At 41.6% G+C, this 18187-nt stretch overlaps 1 protein-coding gene across 1 annotated transcript; it reads left to right on the top strand.

Moving 5' to 3' along the window:
* The first annotated feature begins 15191 nt into the window (after window positions 1-15191).
* Window positions 15192-17723, top strand: LOC148127806 (general transcription factor II-I repeat domain-containing protein 2-like). Its single transcript, XM_087921222.1, has 2 exons — window positions 15192-15977; window positions 17499-17723. Exons 1-2 carry the CDS (start codon window positions 15192-15194, stop codon window positions 17721-17723), a joined length of 1011 nt encoding a protein of 336 aa, XP_087777348.1.
* The last annotated feature ends 464 nt before the right edge of the window (window positions 17724-18187 follow it).

Raw genomic sequence — 18187 nt, 5'->3', positions numbered from 1 at the left:
CAAGAAACTGCAATGTCATTGTGGGTGCGGTTGCAGGCAGTAATATAGGTAGGAAGGGAAACGTAATAGACCCCCGGCTTCTGGATGCACCTGGTACTGTTCCTGGTCTGCTGCCTGCTGTGTTGGAACGTCTATCTGCTTACTTTTGGAGGCTACTGTGCCAGATACCATTTCACCTGAACACAAGGACTGTTTGCTTGGTGAACTGAGGATTCAGCATTGTCTTGGAGAGAAAGGTATCAGAAGGAGAAGATTACAAGCAGATAAGAACATTGTACTGACTGTTAATGAACTAGGTAACTGGATTGATATATTGGATTACTGACATATGGACTGAATGACACTTCTTAATCTCTGTGTGCAATAAATAACTATTTTAAAACCACAAACAGTGTTTTTGTCTCCAGTGTGTGTATACTCTTGGGCCCACTCTCTCTCTCATTTGCCTGCCTGGCTTGACTGCTGCTGCATACTCTGCTTGGGGGTTTATCCCCAAACACTAACACTAGGCGTATAGAAAACCTTGCACATGCCTCCGTTCACAAATGGAAGGATTTCAAATTTGGTGAAATATTCAGATCATGGTTTCCTAAATTACCCAGCCTCCAGGCTATAGTAGCACTCATTGTCATGATAGCAACTGGATGGGTCATTTTACCATGTATTCTCCCCATCTTTGTGCATGTAATCTCCAATAGCCTCTCTCTGCTTGTAGAAAAAAAGGCAGCAGTTCGGGCTATGTTTTTGTGGGAATAGGAGAAACTGAGCATGGTGGACGACATCTCTCCAAATATATGAAATTCCACAGTAATCTGATGATGTAGGTGAAGTTTCAAAGGGGGGAATGAAGCAAGATAGAAAAATACCAGAAAAGTTTTATTATAATTAGCAGTTTTTTTCTTTATATTGCAAATATTATAGAATTTGCTTAATACCTTGTTGCAAAAGTTGAGAAAACTTGCTGAATCCAAGTATAAGCATAATGACCTATGAACTAGATATTTTCCGTAACAAGCTATATGGCAAGGGTGAGTATTGAAAATAACAGATGGTGTAAGATAAACATGTATATGCCAAATTGTGCCAAATGACTAATTAGAACTACTACTTCTTTCTGTAGTACATATGTTATGGTATAGCTTGATCAGGGAAATGCCCTGGGTGAAGCTGGGGCTGTGAGCTGCATAAAAGTAACACCTCGGGAATAGCCCAGGGTTCAGAATTCATCATGTTAATGCTCTGAACCTTTGTGCAAATAAACCTGTGTTCTCCAACCCTCCGTGGTCTTGTGTCCTTAACTGGAAACAGGATCTGCTGCAACACTGTAAAACATAAGGCTTGGTGTGATGAATATGGACTTAAACTGTAAGGTTTTATATACTGTCCTACTCAAAGGGTAGAATGTTAGGAATGATAGTCACCTAACAGTTGGGTTGGAAATATATAAACCAGGATAGTTATTTAATGTTGTTTCTTTAAAAGAATGCTGTAATTGTGATTGGCTGAGATTCTTCCAAAGGCCATAAGATGGAGCCAGAAACCTGGTTTCTTTCTTCTTGCATTTCCTATTTTGCCATTTTGCCTGATCGTCATTCTACTTGGATTGCTGTGAGTCTTGCAACTGTTAGCAAACTCTGTTTACTGAACTCTGTTTATGATATTTAACTTCGTTTTTGGATTATCCCTGGACTGATACTAACTGCTTTAACCGTGTATGATTTGGACTGTTTGTTGGACTTTGCTTACCAGTTTACTGGAAGTAAAACCTACATTTTACTATTCAGTGTATCTGTATGCTGGTTGTGTGTTATTCAACATCACTGTCACTACGTTTCCCTGAGTGCACTCGTTCTCCTAATGGGGAATACCTCAACATAGGTGATTACTCATTGCTGTTTGTTCAAGGCTTGTATCAAAGTACTTGTATGCATGTATGCTTTTTGTAGGTATAAAACCACTATATGTAAATACAAACTTGTGTACTCTATTTGCTCCTGGGTTGTCTCACCTAGTCACACTAGGTGAGGTTATGGGCCCAGAGCAGACAGAAGGCCGGAATGACAAAACAAAGAGAAGAGAAACCCAGTGAGAGTTTGCACCAGAGATAGAAGAGCTGTGAATCATGGCTTGTTAGTGGTTAGTGCTTGTAATGGAAACAAGCAACATGGTTTCCATCAGCACAATGGTGTCTCGTCTGAATGGGACAAACTCTTTCCTGGAGTTTAAAGATGGAGATGTGCCTGAGGAGTTGTGGACAATAGTTATTAATCCACCAGCAGTCCTGGATGATGGGGACCGGAGAAGAAATGAAAAGGCATTATCCAGCATAATTCCAGCTATAGAAGACAGTCAGCTGATACATGTGAGGGGTCTCCAGGTAGTGTGTATGTTAGAGGGACTGCAGGCAGTAAAGTGCTGCTGACAAGGAGATTGTATAACGCACAACTGAAGCCAGGGGCATGTCCACACATCTGCAGACTATGAAAAAGATATTCCTGGAATTAGAGGAATGACGTTTACTGAGGCACACAAGGTCTATGTAGTGCTCAGTTCGTTGGACACTTCATGGGATATTCTTGTAACTAGCTTAGAGTCCATGCAAGAGAGGGACTTAACCATGATATATTTGACTGGCTGATTGTTGGAAGAACAGAAACAGGTGGAGAAGCTACCTGGAAAGGGAGGGTTAATGTTCAGCACAAGCCAACATTTGCAATATCCCAGGATGGCAGCAGAGCAATATTGTGCAATTATCAAGACAATTCTAAAGAGCCCGGCTGCTGCCACAAGAGAGTGTAGAAAAGCATCTGCTGCACATGCAGACACTGTTGAATTAGAACAGCATGGAATGCAAATTTCTGAATCTCAGAAGATGCTGTTGGTGTTAAATAGATTTCTTGAAATGTGGGACATCATTTCGGCCATTTTTGAATGTAAACCGTAACAGGAATTATGTATGGAAGCCCTTAAAACTTGTTTGATTTCTGAAGAACAAAAACACCACTTTGTAAGAAACAACAAGAGAAATTTCCGAGGTGGGGGGTCCAAGGAGCGGAGAGAGCAAAGCAACAGACTGGATGTCTGCAGAGAACAGTGCAACAGAAGAGATCGGATTATATCACAGCAAAGAATTCCCAAGAACAGGAAAAACGGAAATGTTTTATCAGTGGGGATAAAACTCATTTAAAAACTCGTTTACAAGGAAGAAAAACAACGGACAAGTGCTTTTGTAAAACTTAGCTATTGTAAGAGCAGAGTCAAATGGTTAATAGGTTCTAAGTTGTTTTTCAGATTGGATCCAGCTGGAGCAGATGCAGTAGCCTTAGCAAATGGCCAGAAGGCTAAAGTCATAGGAAAAGGCAGTGTGTGGATTCCATGCCTGGAGGAAAAGTTTAATATATTATGTGAGCCTGAAATGGAGCATGATTTACTGAGTGTCTCCACACTAGACAAACAAGGGTTTGATATTACATTGATAGATTATCTCATAAAAAGAAATGGGAGTGTAGGTGCACAGGGCATATAACAGGATAATCTTTATATATTGCAAGGACAAAAGGTTCAATGTTCCCAAACATTTGAAAATGTGGCGTAACATGAGTCATGTATTCATCTCTTGCACAGAAAGCTTGGACATGCCAGCTGCATGCAACGGTTTGGAGGATTAACCTCGAAAGGGTGTAAACTGCAGTATGTAAATCATAGAAGTCCAAGGTGTTCCAAGTAAGCAAGAATAGCACAAGGCAGACAACAAGAGCACTAAAGCTGGTACATGCAGATTTGGATGGGCCAATGCAAGCCAGTTTGGGAGGATCAAGGTATGCACTGGTCATTGTAGATGCCTACATCAGGTTTGGGTTCTGCTATTTGCTAAAGAGTAAAATAGAGGTGCTACAGAAGTTCAAGCAATGGGTAAGCTTCGTAGAAAGAAGATATAGACAACAGGTATGTCAGCTGCACACTGAGGTTTAGAATTCATGTCAGCAAGTTTTCAACAGTGGTTGGGGCAGTTAGGAATAAGACAGATGCACTAATCCATGCACAGCAGCTGAGAATGGCACAGCTGAAAGACAGAATGGAGTCTTACAAACAATGAAAACGAATTGCTGCAGGATTCTGTTCTGAGCAGGTTGTATTGGGATGAAGCCATGTTGACTGATAATTATTTGATCAATAGGCTGTGGAGTTCCTCTATTAATGGTACTCCATATGCTATGCTATATGGGAGAAAGCCATCTCTGACACATTTAAGGGGGTTGGAAGCAATACATGGGTGCATATTCCAAAGGCAATCGAGAGAAAAGGCCAACCAAAAGCTAGAAAGCAGAGGTTTGTAGGCTATGAGACCAGCTCGAAGAGCTATCGCTTTAGTGATGGGAGCAAAAGGATAGTAATTTCCAGAACTGCTACCTTTGCAGAGCAAAATTGCGGCAGAATCGATGCCAATTTTAGGGATGATCCATTTAGTAATGGTAACTCACCACTCACATTCTCTCTACCACGCTGTAAACCATGTGTATTGTTTGTATCGTATTTTTGTAGTTTGTAGATAAAAAAAGTTTTTTCTATATTATGAATCCTGCTCAATTCTTTGAATATGTGCTGGGTGATTTTCAAATTATCCAACAAGAGTTATGTAAGGAAAAGTCTATATCAGAGAAAAGACACTGATGGGCAGAAATCGGCTCAGTCCTCAGCTAGGAGAAACGGCATGCAACAGAAAAACGAAGAGCGAAGCCAGCAGCTCAAAAAGGTTTAATGGAGGCAGAAGCGACCAATTGGTTTGGTCAGTATGTGGATTTTTATACTTTTTCCTACAGCATTTTGTAATTTAGAGGCTTGTTTTGTGTATTTTGTTATTTGATTTTAATTAGTTTGCCTCATGAAGGTTGGCAACGAGTCAAAGTGCTGGCTTTCTTGGATTTTTTAAATCTTGTTTAACAAATGTAATGAACCTTAACCCCCTATCCTTAGTTAGTCTAGCAAGCTGTTTTTGTGAATTTACAGGCTGGATTCAAAGTTTGAGAGGGGGGCATTCCTTTGGGGAAGTTTTGTCTTTTCTTATAACACATTAAGTATTCAGAATGAGCAGGTGCAAAAGTAATATTGGAAACAATGAAAAACACCAATACAAAAATTTAAAAGCTGAGACAATCTTTTTGCTGCATGAAATGTTCATACAGAGCAAGGTTTACCATAATTGATGTAACAAAGAAAAGTAAGACTAAATAAGATCAACAACCAGCAAAGAAAACCAAATGCCCTTTTCTCCGATTTTGAAGCAGATGTACCCCCAACCCCCAATGTAAATGGAGATATAGCATGAGATGCTCTTTACAGGAAGACTCCCAACGAGTTCCTCATTTAATCAAAATTGGCTTATTGATGATCCTACCCATTAAGGGGTACACTTACTTATTAAAAATAAAGCCAGACATTATTGTAAATGTTGGTTCGCTAGTCTTTTCAGTCCATTCATTATATAATTTTAGAATTTTTTTAACCATTATAGACATGAAAGGCAATTCTGTCATATAACATCCAGCTGTGAGAAGGCAGGCTGCCTAAAAAGTGACTAGCACTAGAATTGTACAGGTTGTACATCTATGAATCCTTGACAACCTGTAAATTAGACCCCCAGAATTCCCAAGCCTGCCTCCACCCCTGTTGTAAATAGATAAATTCATGAGAAAGGAAAGATTCAACACCAAGGTAGAAGAAGTAATTTTAGAGTAGTTTCTACCATATACTCCCCACCAGATTGAGGGCTTGGGTCCAGAAACACAGTCAAGTCAAAGGACAGGTGAACTAGCTAAGGATTACATGGGCTGCACACAGCTCACATCCTACTATACTGAATCCTCTATAAGAATTGATGGGCCCACTTTATAACACCTTATCTAATAAAATACTTACGAAATACCAATATCTTCTATTTACAACTACTGTTGTCAGATAAGTATTCTTTGAATGTTAACAAAAGTTTTAGTATACTGTATGTAAAATGAGGCAGAGTTTAACCGCCCACTGATCCTAATGTATTAGTCTATTTTTTTAATGCTGGTCTGTGGCCATAATAATTAAAAAAAAAAAGATTGATAGCTGGCAGCACAAAAGCCAAAAAAGATGAAGAAAGATGATGTGGCGGGTAAGAGGAAATTAAGAAAACCTGTTCTAGCAATTAAGAACTTTAAGGAACTGGAAGACAGAAAGAGAATCAGTTAAGAAGCCTTTAAGCTCCTACCCAATCCATAGGAACACAATGGGAGCTCAGAGACCTGTACTTGTTCTACCTGTGGTGAAAAAAGGCTATTTGTCCAAGGACTGTAAAAGCCAGAGGAAAAAAAGGGAATGGCTGCAGTAGGGGCAAGCAACTCTGGAAAAAAATATGATGGACCCAGCAAAAGTTAGTGGGATCACTATGAGAGGCCTGGTAGATGCTGGGAGTAGACAAGGATTTAACAAAAAGGTCAGTATCTATTGGGAATTTTTTACAAGTGTGTTGGGGCTGATTGAGACACACTGGTTAAAGCTAAAGCACAAGCAAAGGGAAAGGAATTGATAATAGTGCCAGGAACGATCTCTCTCTTACCATGTAACCTAGTAATGGGTACAAAACTTTCCATTAACTGTGATGGCCCTGTCAAAAATTGGTTAACAGTAGGAAGTTGAGCTGGAACCAGGACAATTAGACGGGGCTAGCATGAATCCCCAAGAGCATCCAAGGAGTCTGGGGGCTGAGGAAGACAAATCCCATGTCTATTTGGTATCAAGGGCAGCTGTCAACCGGATGATCAGATTTTTGTGGCAATACTGGAGCAAAGTTAACAAACTCCCTTGGTTTGGTAATTGAAGTTCCATTTTAAGTATTTATTTTTCAATTATTAATTGTAGTTATGAAAATATCAGCCATTGTTTACATCTTTTGCATGTCATTCTTACAGGCTGTTATTCTTAAATCCACTTTCAGCTCAATCTCAGAATGGTGAAACTGAGTAACATCTGTTACTATAGTGTCAGACACTAAGAGTAACTAAATATTACTGATCTCTGCTCCTTGGATGAAAAGACTGTGTATTGTTGCTTGAAAACAGAGATCCCTTCTGTTACAATATTGTTTTATTTCTTTGGAAGTAGCCTTTAACAGGATGAAAAGGATTGGAAACAGATGCAACAGAGTTTGATCCAAAAAGCATCACAAGCACCACTACAAGCACTATTTGAAGAAAGCAGCAAGTCCAACTCAGAAATTGAAAGTAATCTCAGAAATTGAAAGTAAACTGCTGGACACTTCAACAGTATAGCTGGAGAAATAATAAGAGTCTGGACCTGCGTGCTAACAAACGCTGGAGACAAATTAGTGTTTTATTTCTTGAGGTGGTTTATTTTGGTTGGCGTTCTTCCAGCGGACTGTACCTGGTTATCTTCCTGAAGTTAGTAATTATTTATGCTGGTCTGTTGTGGAACTTTATTCAGTGCAGTTTGTTTTTGGTTTTTGCTTTGTTATCTGCTCTTTGAATTTGTACTGTGGTTTTTTTGTTTGGAATGTTATTTTGAAAATAGTTTAATCTTCAATTGTGAACAATTAAACAGTGAAGCCAAGTTGAAGGCATTAAAGGACCTTTATTTACGTTTTGGTTTTTATTATATTTCCGATACACTCCAGGTCATCATAGAAATATTCTACTACAAGAGATAGAAAAATTTGGGGAAGTTGTGGGATTTAAAATTAATAAAGACAAGACCAAAATATTAATTAAAAAATCTAACTGAGATTCAGAAAAAAGAATTAGAGGGGAAACTGGATTACAAATTACAAAGAAGATTAAATATTTGGGAATATGATTAACAGTGAGATGTTCTTCAATAAAAGAAGGTAAATATAATTTTTTTTTTTTGCAACAAATAAAGAAAGATTTGGAACTATGAGAAAAAGTACAATTATCCTTATTGGGAAGAATAGCCACAGTTAAAACAAACTGTTAGGAATGTAAGTCACCTAAGAGTTACTTGGGTTGGAAAATATATAAACCAGGATAGACATTTTAATACTGTCTCTTTAAGAGAATGCTAAAACAATCAAATGATTAATAATGATACTAGGGTATTCAATTGATTGATAATATGAGCTATTATGCAATGTAACTGTAACTGAAGACGACGAAATGGATGCACAAAAAATTTGTAAACCAGCTGGCACACTGCTTGTATACCTATGGAAGAAAGTTTGATGTTTTTATGTTTTGTTTGTTTATGTTTGTTTTTAAAAACTAGTAAAATTTACAAAAAAGAGAATGCTAAAACTGTAATTGGGTATGGTTCCTCAAATGGCCATAAGATGGAGCCAGAAACCTGGGTTGTCTGTTCCTGTTGTTCTGTAGAGCAGGGGTCCCCAACCACCGTGCCCCGGACCGGGACCGATCCGTGGATCATTTTGTACCGGGCCGCAAAGAATGAATAATCGTGATTAAAATATATATATAAATATGTTTTTGCTTCCGGGTGTCTTATTTTGAAAGACAACCACTTCCGCCCTCACCTAACTTCTGCGCTTGACTCTTTGGCACGTATTTATCTTGCATCAGCAATGCAAGCTAGCCCTCACAAAATGAGCCAGAAACAGAGTTCATTGGAGAGTTTTTTTGGAAAGGGTAAATGAGGAGACAGCAGAAGGGTCACAGACTGCCTGCAAAAAGAAAGCTGCATTTAAAAGAAAATACCAAGATTCCTACCTGAGCTATAAGTTCATCGTAACAGGTGATTCACAAGCCCCACACCCACTCTGTGTAATATGAGGTGACAGACTTGCTAATGAAGCCATGAAACCATCAAAACTACGCCACCACATGGAGGCAAAACACCCAGCATTGAAAGAAAAGCCCTTAGAATATTTTGAAAGAAAAAAACGGGAAAAGGACAGAAACAATTATTGAAGGCCACTACTTCAACAAATGTGTCTGCGCTAAAAGCATCATTTCTGGTCACGGACTTCATTGCTAAAGCTAAGAAGCCCTTTACTGTTGGGGAAGAATTGATTTTGCCTGCTACAAAGGACATTTGCAGCGAACTTTTCGGAGAGGCTGCAGTAAAAAAGGTCGAAAACATCCCCCTTTCGGCGACCACTGTAACAAGAATTAATGAAATAGCAGAGGACATCAAGGCACAGTCACTTGAGTGGATTAATGAGTCACCATGGTACGCAATTCAGGTGGATGAATCTACAGATGTTGACAACAAAGCAATATTGCCTAATATAAAAGGTAATTGTTGCATTCAGATCACATACTAAATATAATGATTAAAGTTTTTGTTATTGGAACCTTCACGCCCCTACCCGGTCCTTGAAAAAGTGTTTCTGCGTGAAACTGGTCCCTGGTACAAAAAAGGTTGGGGACCACTGCTGTAGAGTGTTGCTGTTCCTTATTGACTATTGACTGATCATAGTTCTTCTTGGATTTGATGTAAGTCTGTTACTGAACTATTTTTGATACTGGACTTTGTTATTTGGATTATCCCTGAGCTAAACACCACCTGTGAATGATTGGAGTGCTTTTTTTTTTTTTTTGGACTTTGCCTAAACATTTATTGAAGTAAAAAACCTACATTTACTGTACAGTGTATCTATGTGCTGTGTGTATTATTCTTCACTACTCTCACTACGTCTCCCTGTATGCACTCATTCTCCTAACAGGGAATTACCTCAACACGAACGTCTTGCCCAAATAGCTGTTATCTATTTCAAACAATTCCCATAAGATTAGATAAAAAGTTTTCCAACAGTTAAACAAAATAAAATTTCTATGCTTATGTAAAAAAAAACCACACAGATAAAGCAAAAATGTTACAGGATAGCAGAAGCAGAGGTGGCTTTGGACTCCCAAACTGGGAACTGTACTATCAAACTGCAGTACTAACTTGGATAAGGGAGTGGATTAATATGAATAATAAAAGGATTTTAATATTAGAAGGGCATGATCTACAAATAGGATGGCATGCCTTCTTTTCTGAGAAAAGAAATAAGATGCACTCGTACTTTTATAGACACTTTTATATGGGGTTCTTAGCATTTGGGTCAGGACTCAGTTTCTTGGATTACTCCAATAAAAAGGACACCAAAACCTGTACTTAACATCTACTGTCCTTCATCGGCCTCAGCACCAAGCTCAGACAGGGATTGGGGACAACAGCTGCTTCTCAAAGCAGATAGGAAATCTTGTCTGACTATATATGTAAAAGAGGAGAAACGGTAATTGGAAGTGCAAAAAAAAAAAAAGTTTGCATTCACTAGCAAAATGGGGAGATTGTGCTAATGGAAAAAGTTTGTTTCTAGCCAACAGCTAAAATTCCCTCAACAGGTAGATGGCCAAATGTCAAACTTCAATTTCTATCAATTTATCATTTTTATGAATCTGTCAAGTTGTAGCTAGCAAATTCGCTATCGCTAAAATTTGGCTTGAAGGTTTGTTTATACTTTCATGCATCTTTTTCCAAACGTGAAGTTTGTTTTCGTAATAGAATGTGTTTTACCTTTACATGCATGCATGCATGTTTTATGGAGATGCTCTAAAGCTGCTTTTATATTGTGAGACAAGTTGTGCAGCTGTGAGATTTTTTGTGTAAGTGTGGTAACTGGTTTTGTGTAATTTGTGAGCTGCAACCTGCTTGCAAGCAAGATCATTAAATGTGACTCTAAAGCTGCTTTTATATGTTGAGATTTGTACAGCTTTGTGAGCTCCTGAAGCTTGATGGATTTTGATGTGTGATCTGGGTTTTGTTTTCCTGTGTTAATCTTGGTCACAGATCTTTTCTTTCCTATCCTGGTGGTTAATTCTGCCAGGAAAGAAGAAAAGAGGACTTACAGGTGCGTTATTTTTAGCCTGATTCCCCTTGTCTTAATGGCTGTACTTAAGTGTTTCTTTCAGCTGGTGCTTTTGGGGGGTGGGTTCTTAAAGGGGGAAGGACTAGCTTGAGTTTCTTGGCACTGAAACTGCTGTGAGGTTTCCGGCACTGTCCTTTTGGGATATTCTTCCCACAATACCTTGATGGTTTTTACTGCAGTGGCTTTGTCTTTCCTGTCCTTGGGGTATTCAAGTATTCAAAGCTTTCTCCTTGATTGTAATTGTTAATTTATTTATTTTGCACTTTTTTTCCCATTGTGCAAACACAATTCTAGCAGCCATAAAGTTAAATATGTATTCCCTTTAAAATACCCAACAAAATATTTCTGGTTTTAAATCCTTATGTTGCTTTACCATTGTTTCTAACTATGACACCACTAACTCTTGAATAGCTCCTTGACTTGTACTGACCTAAATGCTGAACCTAATTCATATATTCCTGTTTTTTGAACTGAGGAATAAATTTCAGAAAAAGAATTCAGTATTGCTCTGGGAATGTACCTATGAAATTCATTCTTGGTCTAACTTCTTAGACAAAAAACTCTACCTTTCTTGCTTGTTGGACCCCAAACACATCCTGAAAAGACTGTACATTTTTGGGTGAAAGCAGAGATCCCTTCTGTTACCTTTTAGTCCTCAGCTTACAGCCACAATTGAGTCCAAAGCACAATATCTTTTATGTCTTTTGCAGTAGTAGCCTTTAACAGCAAGGATGAAAAGGCAACAGCGTTTGACCGCTTTCTTCACCAAGAAACCAAGATTAGAACAATCAGATACAACAGATCCAAAACCTTCACAAGCACCACTGCCACCACTTGAACTTGGAGAAGAAGCAAGTCAACCTCCGAAATTGAAAGTCTTCACTACAGGGTCCGTTGGCTTCGCAGCCTCCTCAGCTGGCGAGATAGCAGCATTGACATCCCCCCCCCGGTTCGTCTGGAGGGGGCAGCTGCATGGGCGTTCCTTTTTTGGCTGATTGGTTTCCTGGGCTAGGCCCTGCTTCTTGTTAACTGCTTACAAAAATTTTGACCAAAAGGGGTGTGTGAAACAAGCGTTGTGATACCCGGCCTTGATGTAGGTCGCATCCAGACGAGCCAACCGTCTCATATTAATTCAAAACCTTTCTTTCTCCAGATGGCAGATGACAGAGTATCTCGTGGCACTTCTTTGAAGGCCAAGTCAAAATGCCATTACCTGCGCAAACAGGCACAGGAAGTTTCCAAAGCCTCCGAGAGGGATGCCCTCAGACGTCACAGGGCACTTGAGAAAGAAATTGACAGGCGGTCTAGAGAGTCAAGCTCCGTGCCTCTGGCTCCTTCCGCCCCCACTCCTTCAACCTCCACCCATCCTCCTCCCCCCTCCTCTCCTGCTCATTCTTCATCCTCACAGCCTAGGCAGGCCCCTGAGGCCACTTTCACTCCCACTGCTGCAGGCCTGCACTCGGAGGAGCCTCCCCAACCTCCCACGGTGGAAATTCCTGAGAACCTGAAACAATGGATGGAGTTTGCCATCCGGCAGGGAATCGCACAAGAGCTCCAGCAGATGGCCGATCCGGCCCCACGGCCCGCGGCCCCTGAAGTTCATGCACCATCTGTTAGATCGCTCTCCAGATCAGATGCCTCGCACGGTCAGGTAGTATCCCACAGGGATTTGCCTCTACCTCTGGGGATGGAGGAGATGGAGACACAGGAGCTCGGGGTCCTACCCACTTTGGGGAAGAGGAAGACCTCGACTTGGGGTCCATCATTGGCAGTGAGCCCCTCTCGGGAGCAGACCCACTGGAGGGGGACATGTCGGAGGACAAAGGCCTCACCCCGGACCAGCCCGTATTTGTGGGGCTGTTTAAACTGCACCTGTTCAGGTCTATTCTCTTCAAGGCCAAAAATACCTCCGTCCTGGCCCCTCCCACTCCATCAGCGGCCTCAGGGGAGCCTCTTGATTCCATTTTTTCTCAGCCTGTGGTGGAGACTGATGTCATTCCTGTTCCACCTATCTTTTCTGACCTGGTCTCCAGGCAGCTAGCCTCCTCGGGGCCCCCTCCCCCTCCTTCCACTCAGGACAAGCGTTTTTTCAACCTTGACCCGCAATTCTCCCTTATGCTCAATCCCCCCTCTATGGACGAGCCTATCATGGGTCTAGCTTCCCCTTCAACCCCTAGCAATGCCCTAGAGGCACTCAAGCCTGAGGACAAACGAGCCGAGCTGGCCCTTCACCATGCTCACCAATCTGACGCTTGGGCTGTTAGAGCGTCCACTGCTGCGTCTTTCTTTATTAGATCCTCTATTAAGTGGCTTCGGCAGCTCAAACAGCATGTCCCCGCAGCCAACCTCAGAGCGCAGCAGGACATCGCTAAGCTCACGGCCGTGGCCGAGTTTTCGGCTGACGCTACCTTCCAAGCCGTAAAATTTTCCACCAGGGCCATATCGTCTCAGGTCACGGCTCGCCGCTTACTTTGGCTCCGCCACTGGCAAGCGGACGTCAAGAACAAAGCGAAGCTGGCCTCAGCCCCCATTTCTGGGAGGAAACTGTTTGGATCGGTTCTCGACCCCTTCCTGGCCGAGACCCGTAACTATCGCAAGTACCTTCCTTCGCTTTTTCGGAGGCCCGACCCCAGAGGTCCCTCTCCCTCCTTTCGTCGAGGTTCCTTTCGATCCTCCTCCCATGCCTCTTTCCCCCCCAGATACTTCCAATCCCCCTCCTACAGACCTCCTCCCCCTCACGACCGGTCGGATCCGTCCGACAGGTCCAGAAGAGGCGTCTCCTTCAAAAAGTCCTTCCGGGGATCTGGGAGCAGACCTTTCCATTGTTCACGATAATGCTATTTTCCCTATAGGTGGCCGCCTCAAGCATTTCGCTAGTCGATGGGAGGCCATCACTACCGACGCTTGGGTCAGGGATACGATTCGCTTTGGCCTGGCGCTTGAGTTCCAATCCCCCCCTCCCGAATTTTTCATGTCCTCCCCCCTTTCCAGGAACCCTGCCAAAAGGGCCCTTATGGACGCCGCCATTAACCATCTCCTTGACATAAAGGCTATCCAGCCCGTCCCCGCAACTGAACGGGGACGAGGCTTCTATTCCCACTTGTTCGTAGTGCCCAAGCATTCGGGGGGTTGGAGGGCTATCCTAGATTTAAAAAGGCTAAACCGCTACCTTGCCCCTCGTAAATTTAAAATGCACACCTTGCAGTCTATACTTATGGGAACCCGGCGAGGGGACTGGCTCACCTCAATTGACCTCTCCGAGGCATATTTACACATTGCAATTCGTCCCTCCCACTACAAGCTTCTCCGCTTTTCCTACAATAAACAGCATTTCCAGTACGTTGCGCTTCCCTTTGGTCTGTCCTCCGCCCCCAGAGTTTTCACCAAGGTTTTGGCGGCTCTCGCCGCTCACCTGTGATCCTTCCCTGTCCGTCTCCACTGTTACCTGGACGACATTCTCATCCTCTCCTCCCAAGGGCCCAACGAGATACTAAATTGACCCTTACCACCCTCCAGGACCTTGGGTTCAACCCCTTCGAGGTTGGCGAAAATGCACTCCAACACAAGTCCTAAATGCTGGAAATGCCAAAACATAGAAGGTACCTTCTTCCACATGTGCTGGTCATGCAAGGAAACTCAGAAATATTGGCAAAAAATTAGGTATTGGCTGGAGGAAATAACTAAGGAACAAACTGAATACAAACCAGAGTCCTTCCTTCTAGGGATTTTTGATAAACAATTATCAAAAAACCCGAAGTATATGATTATCCATATTCTAACTGCAGCCAGACTGGCATTCGCTCAGTGCTGGAAATCACCTTCCATTCCCACCGAACAGATGATTATCAAGAAAATTCTAGAGTGCGCTGAAATGGACAAATTAACCCTAACACTAAAAAGTAAAGAATCCTCAATCTATTATAACAACTGGAATTCTTGGTATAATTGGCTAAATCAAAGATAGACCACTGTGAAGAGAATTCTAGCAACCCAAGTAGAGATATCGATAAGTTCTGCTCACAGCACATTTGAAGAAGAAAAGATCTTACAGACCGTTACAAAAGTCATGGTTTCATTTTAAATGTCTTCCCTTCTTTATCCCCCCCTTCTCCCATATTCTCTCCGTCCTCCCCCATTCCTTTCTTTCCCCTTTCTTCTGGCCTCTGTCAAGGCCTGCTTTTTTCTTTCCATGTATATTTTGTAGATGTGTTGTTTTTAATGGAAAAATTAATAAAGTTTGCTTTTTTAAAAAAAGAATGCCGGTTTGCCATGGAATAGGTTTGTTGGAATAACAACCGACGAAGCGCCATCAATGACGGGGAGGAAAAATGGACTGGTGGCACTTGTTCAGAGAAAACTTGAGGAGGAAGGTCTAGAAGAGGCTATTGCTCTGCACTGCATTATCCATCAGCAGGCCCTTTGCAGCAAATGCCTGAAGTGTGACAATGTGATGTCTGTTGTTGTGAAATGCATCAACCACATCAGATCCAGGGGCTTAAAGCACAGGAGGTTCCGTGCTTTTTTAGAGGAAATGGAGTCAGAATATGAAGATGTGCTCTATTTCACCGAGGTACGTTGGCTCAGCAGGGGAAATGTCTTGAAAAGATTTTTTGAACTGAGAGAAGTGGTGAAAGCCTTCATGGAGAAGGATGGGATGGCTGTTCCCGAGTTGAATGATCAGAAATGGCTCGTGGACTTAGCTTTTCTTGTCGACATCACACATGAGCTGAATGTACTGAACAAGAAGTTACAAGGCCAGGGGCAGCTTGTCAGTGCTGCCTATGACAACGTGAGAGCATTCTCCACAAAACTTGTGTTATGGAAAGCCCAGCTCTCTCAGACAAACCTTTGCCATTTCCCAGCATGCAAGGCACTTGTGGATGCAGGCACACCATTCAGTGGTGAGAAGTATGCTGATGCTATTTTGAAGCTTCAGAAGGAATTTGATCACAGATTTGCAGACTTCAAGATGCACAGAGCCACTTTTCAAATTTTTGCAGACCCCTTCACATTTGATGTGCAAGATGCCCCTCCTGTGCTTCAAATGGAGCTTATTGACCTGCAACAAAACTCTGACCTCAAGGCCAAATTTAGGAAGGTGAATGGAAAAGTAGACAAGCATGGGCAATTTTTGAGAGAATTGCCCCACAGCTTCCCTGAGCTTTCCCAAATGTTCAAGCGGACCATGTGCCTTTTGGGGAGCACAGATTTGTGTGAAAAGTTCTTCTCCACCCTGAACTTTAACAAGTCCAAGTACAGGTCCAGACTTACTGATGATCATCTTCAAGCCATACTGAGGCTCAGATATGTGAGAGGAAGCATTGTCAAGTCTCTGGCAGCAAGGAGTAAGCTGGAGAAGCCATGTTCATGATCTTCATTCAATGTTCCATTCATGTGTTCAGGACAGTTCATGTATTGGAGAAATCATTAACTGTTGATGACATTTGAGGATATTTTTTTAACAACGTTTTTGTGGAATCCTTTATGCGGCCCAGCCTCACCCAGACTCTGCCTCCAGCGGCCCCCAGGTAAATTGAGTTTGAGACCCCTGCTCTAAAAGTTGTCTTTAATAAAAGGGTGCTCAAAACAGAGGATTATTGTACACTACACCTTACGATTAAGTACGATGAAAAACAGTGCACAGTTTGTACACCCTTTCTCTTCTTTATAAGCAGGCCTTCTAATTCCGGAAAATCTTATTTTATAAAACAAATGTTAGAATACGGTGACCTTGTATCATCTCAAACGCCTCAAAACATTATATGGTTTTATAACTGCTGGCAACCGCTGTACAAAGAATTGCTTAATAAATTTCCTAATATTAAGTTTAAGGAAGGCCTTCCTGATTCTTTTGAAGACAGTAATTTGTTTCTGCCGAATCAAACCAGTTTAGCAGTGATAGATGATCTCATGTCCTCCATCTGTGACAGTGATGAAATAGAGAAAGCTTTTACACAGTATGTCCATCACAAAATCCTTAGCATTATTCTCATACTTCAAAGCCTCTTTTTTCAAGGTAAAAAATGAGAATAACTCTAAATGCAAAATATTTAGTGTTATTCTGATGTCCCTGTGACCAGATGCAAGTAGACACACTGGCACAACAAATGTACCCAATGAACACCAGGTACTTTTAAGAAGTATTCCAAGATGCCACTAGCAAGCCCCATGGCTATCTTTTAGTTGATCTGGCTACTACTCCAGAAACCTTTTGGCTAAGAAGTGATATCTTTCCACCTGGTTGGCCAGTAGTTAAAGAAGGGTAAAAAGTAACCACTTCATAGAGGGTTCTCAGGTCATACAGGATGTCCAAGAGGGTGTGCAGGAATTGGCTTTTTTTTTTTAAATATTGCTAAAGGCTGGTCCAAAACAGAGGAAGGCCATCTTCTGCAATGCTAATAATGATCTGTTGGGGGCAATAGCAGAAATAGCTCTGAACACATTAAAAGATAACCTGCCTCTGAACCCATCACAATACCAGAATTTAAAAAGAAAGACTGTATTAAAAAGCTGAGTGATAGAAAACTCTCCCTGAAAAAGAAACAGGTTATTCTCCAGTCAGGAGGTTTTATCGGCCCATTGCTAAGTGCTGCTTTACCGTTACGTACTAATCTATTAGTCCAGTAAACATGGAGCATGCAGAGAAAATGTATTTGGTGTCACATTATCAGATGGAACGGATACAAGGACGCCCCCCTACAAAATAGGCACTACAGCTACTAGCCGCCTGGACGACAACAGGAGGACCATTCTTCAGAGAACGGATCTAAGTAAAGATGACAAGATAAAATTGTACAACTCGGTGCTGCAGATGACTGTAAGGTTGACCAGACAAAATGACTGAGGACATTCTGAATTTTAGCCAAGCACCAGAAGACTTTAAGCACCCCTCTGATGTATCAGAGAAGTTACCACTGTCCCTTCAGAAGGATCCAACAAGACATATTAGAGGGGATGAGCAAGCGATACAAGAAAAATGCTGAACTGCTGTGAACAAAATGAAACAGCATAAAGACATTTTGGGGTGGGATGACCATGGTATGGTTTCGTACAAGCAGCCCCGTTCCTGGAACTAACATTGTAGACTAGTCAAAGATGTTTCTCAACACTGATCGTGTACTGCTAAATATTATCCTAAGGGATGGAACAAATTTATGTCTGCTATGGCAGAGATGAATGTTCCAACCGTATGGCTAGGTTCTAACTCAAAGCAACTAGAAACGCTGAAAGAGGCTGGTAATTTTAAGGTCAGAATTTCCAACAAACAACCTTCTGCTATGTCAACACCTATTGCAAGTTCTATGTCAA

Source organism: Pseudonaja textilis, chromosome 1, assembly GCF_049901715.1.
Source record: "Pseudonaja textilis isolate UNSWEBS1 chromosome 1, rPseTex1.2, whole genome shotgun sequence".
NCBI classification, from domain to species: domain Eukaryota; kingdom Metazoa; phylum Chordata; class Lepidosauria; order Squamata; family Elapidae; genus Pseudonaja; species Pseudonaja textilis.
Note: the sequence above shows the minus strand (reverse complement) of the source record. Positions and strands in the feature narration are given on the sequence as shown.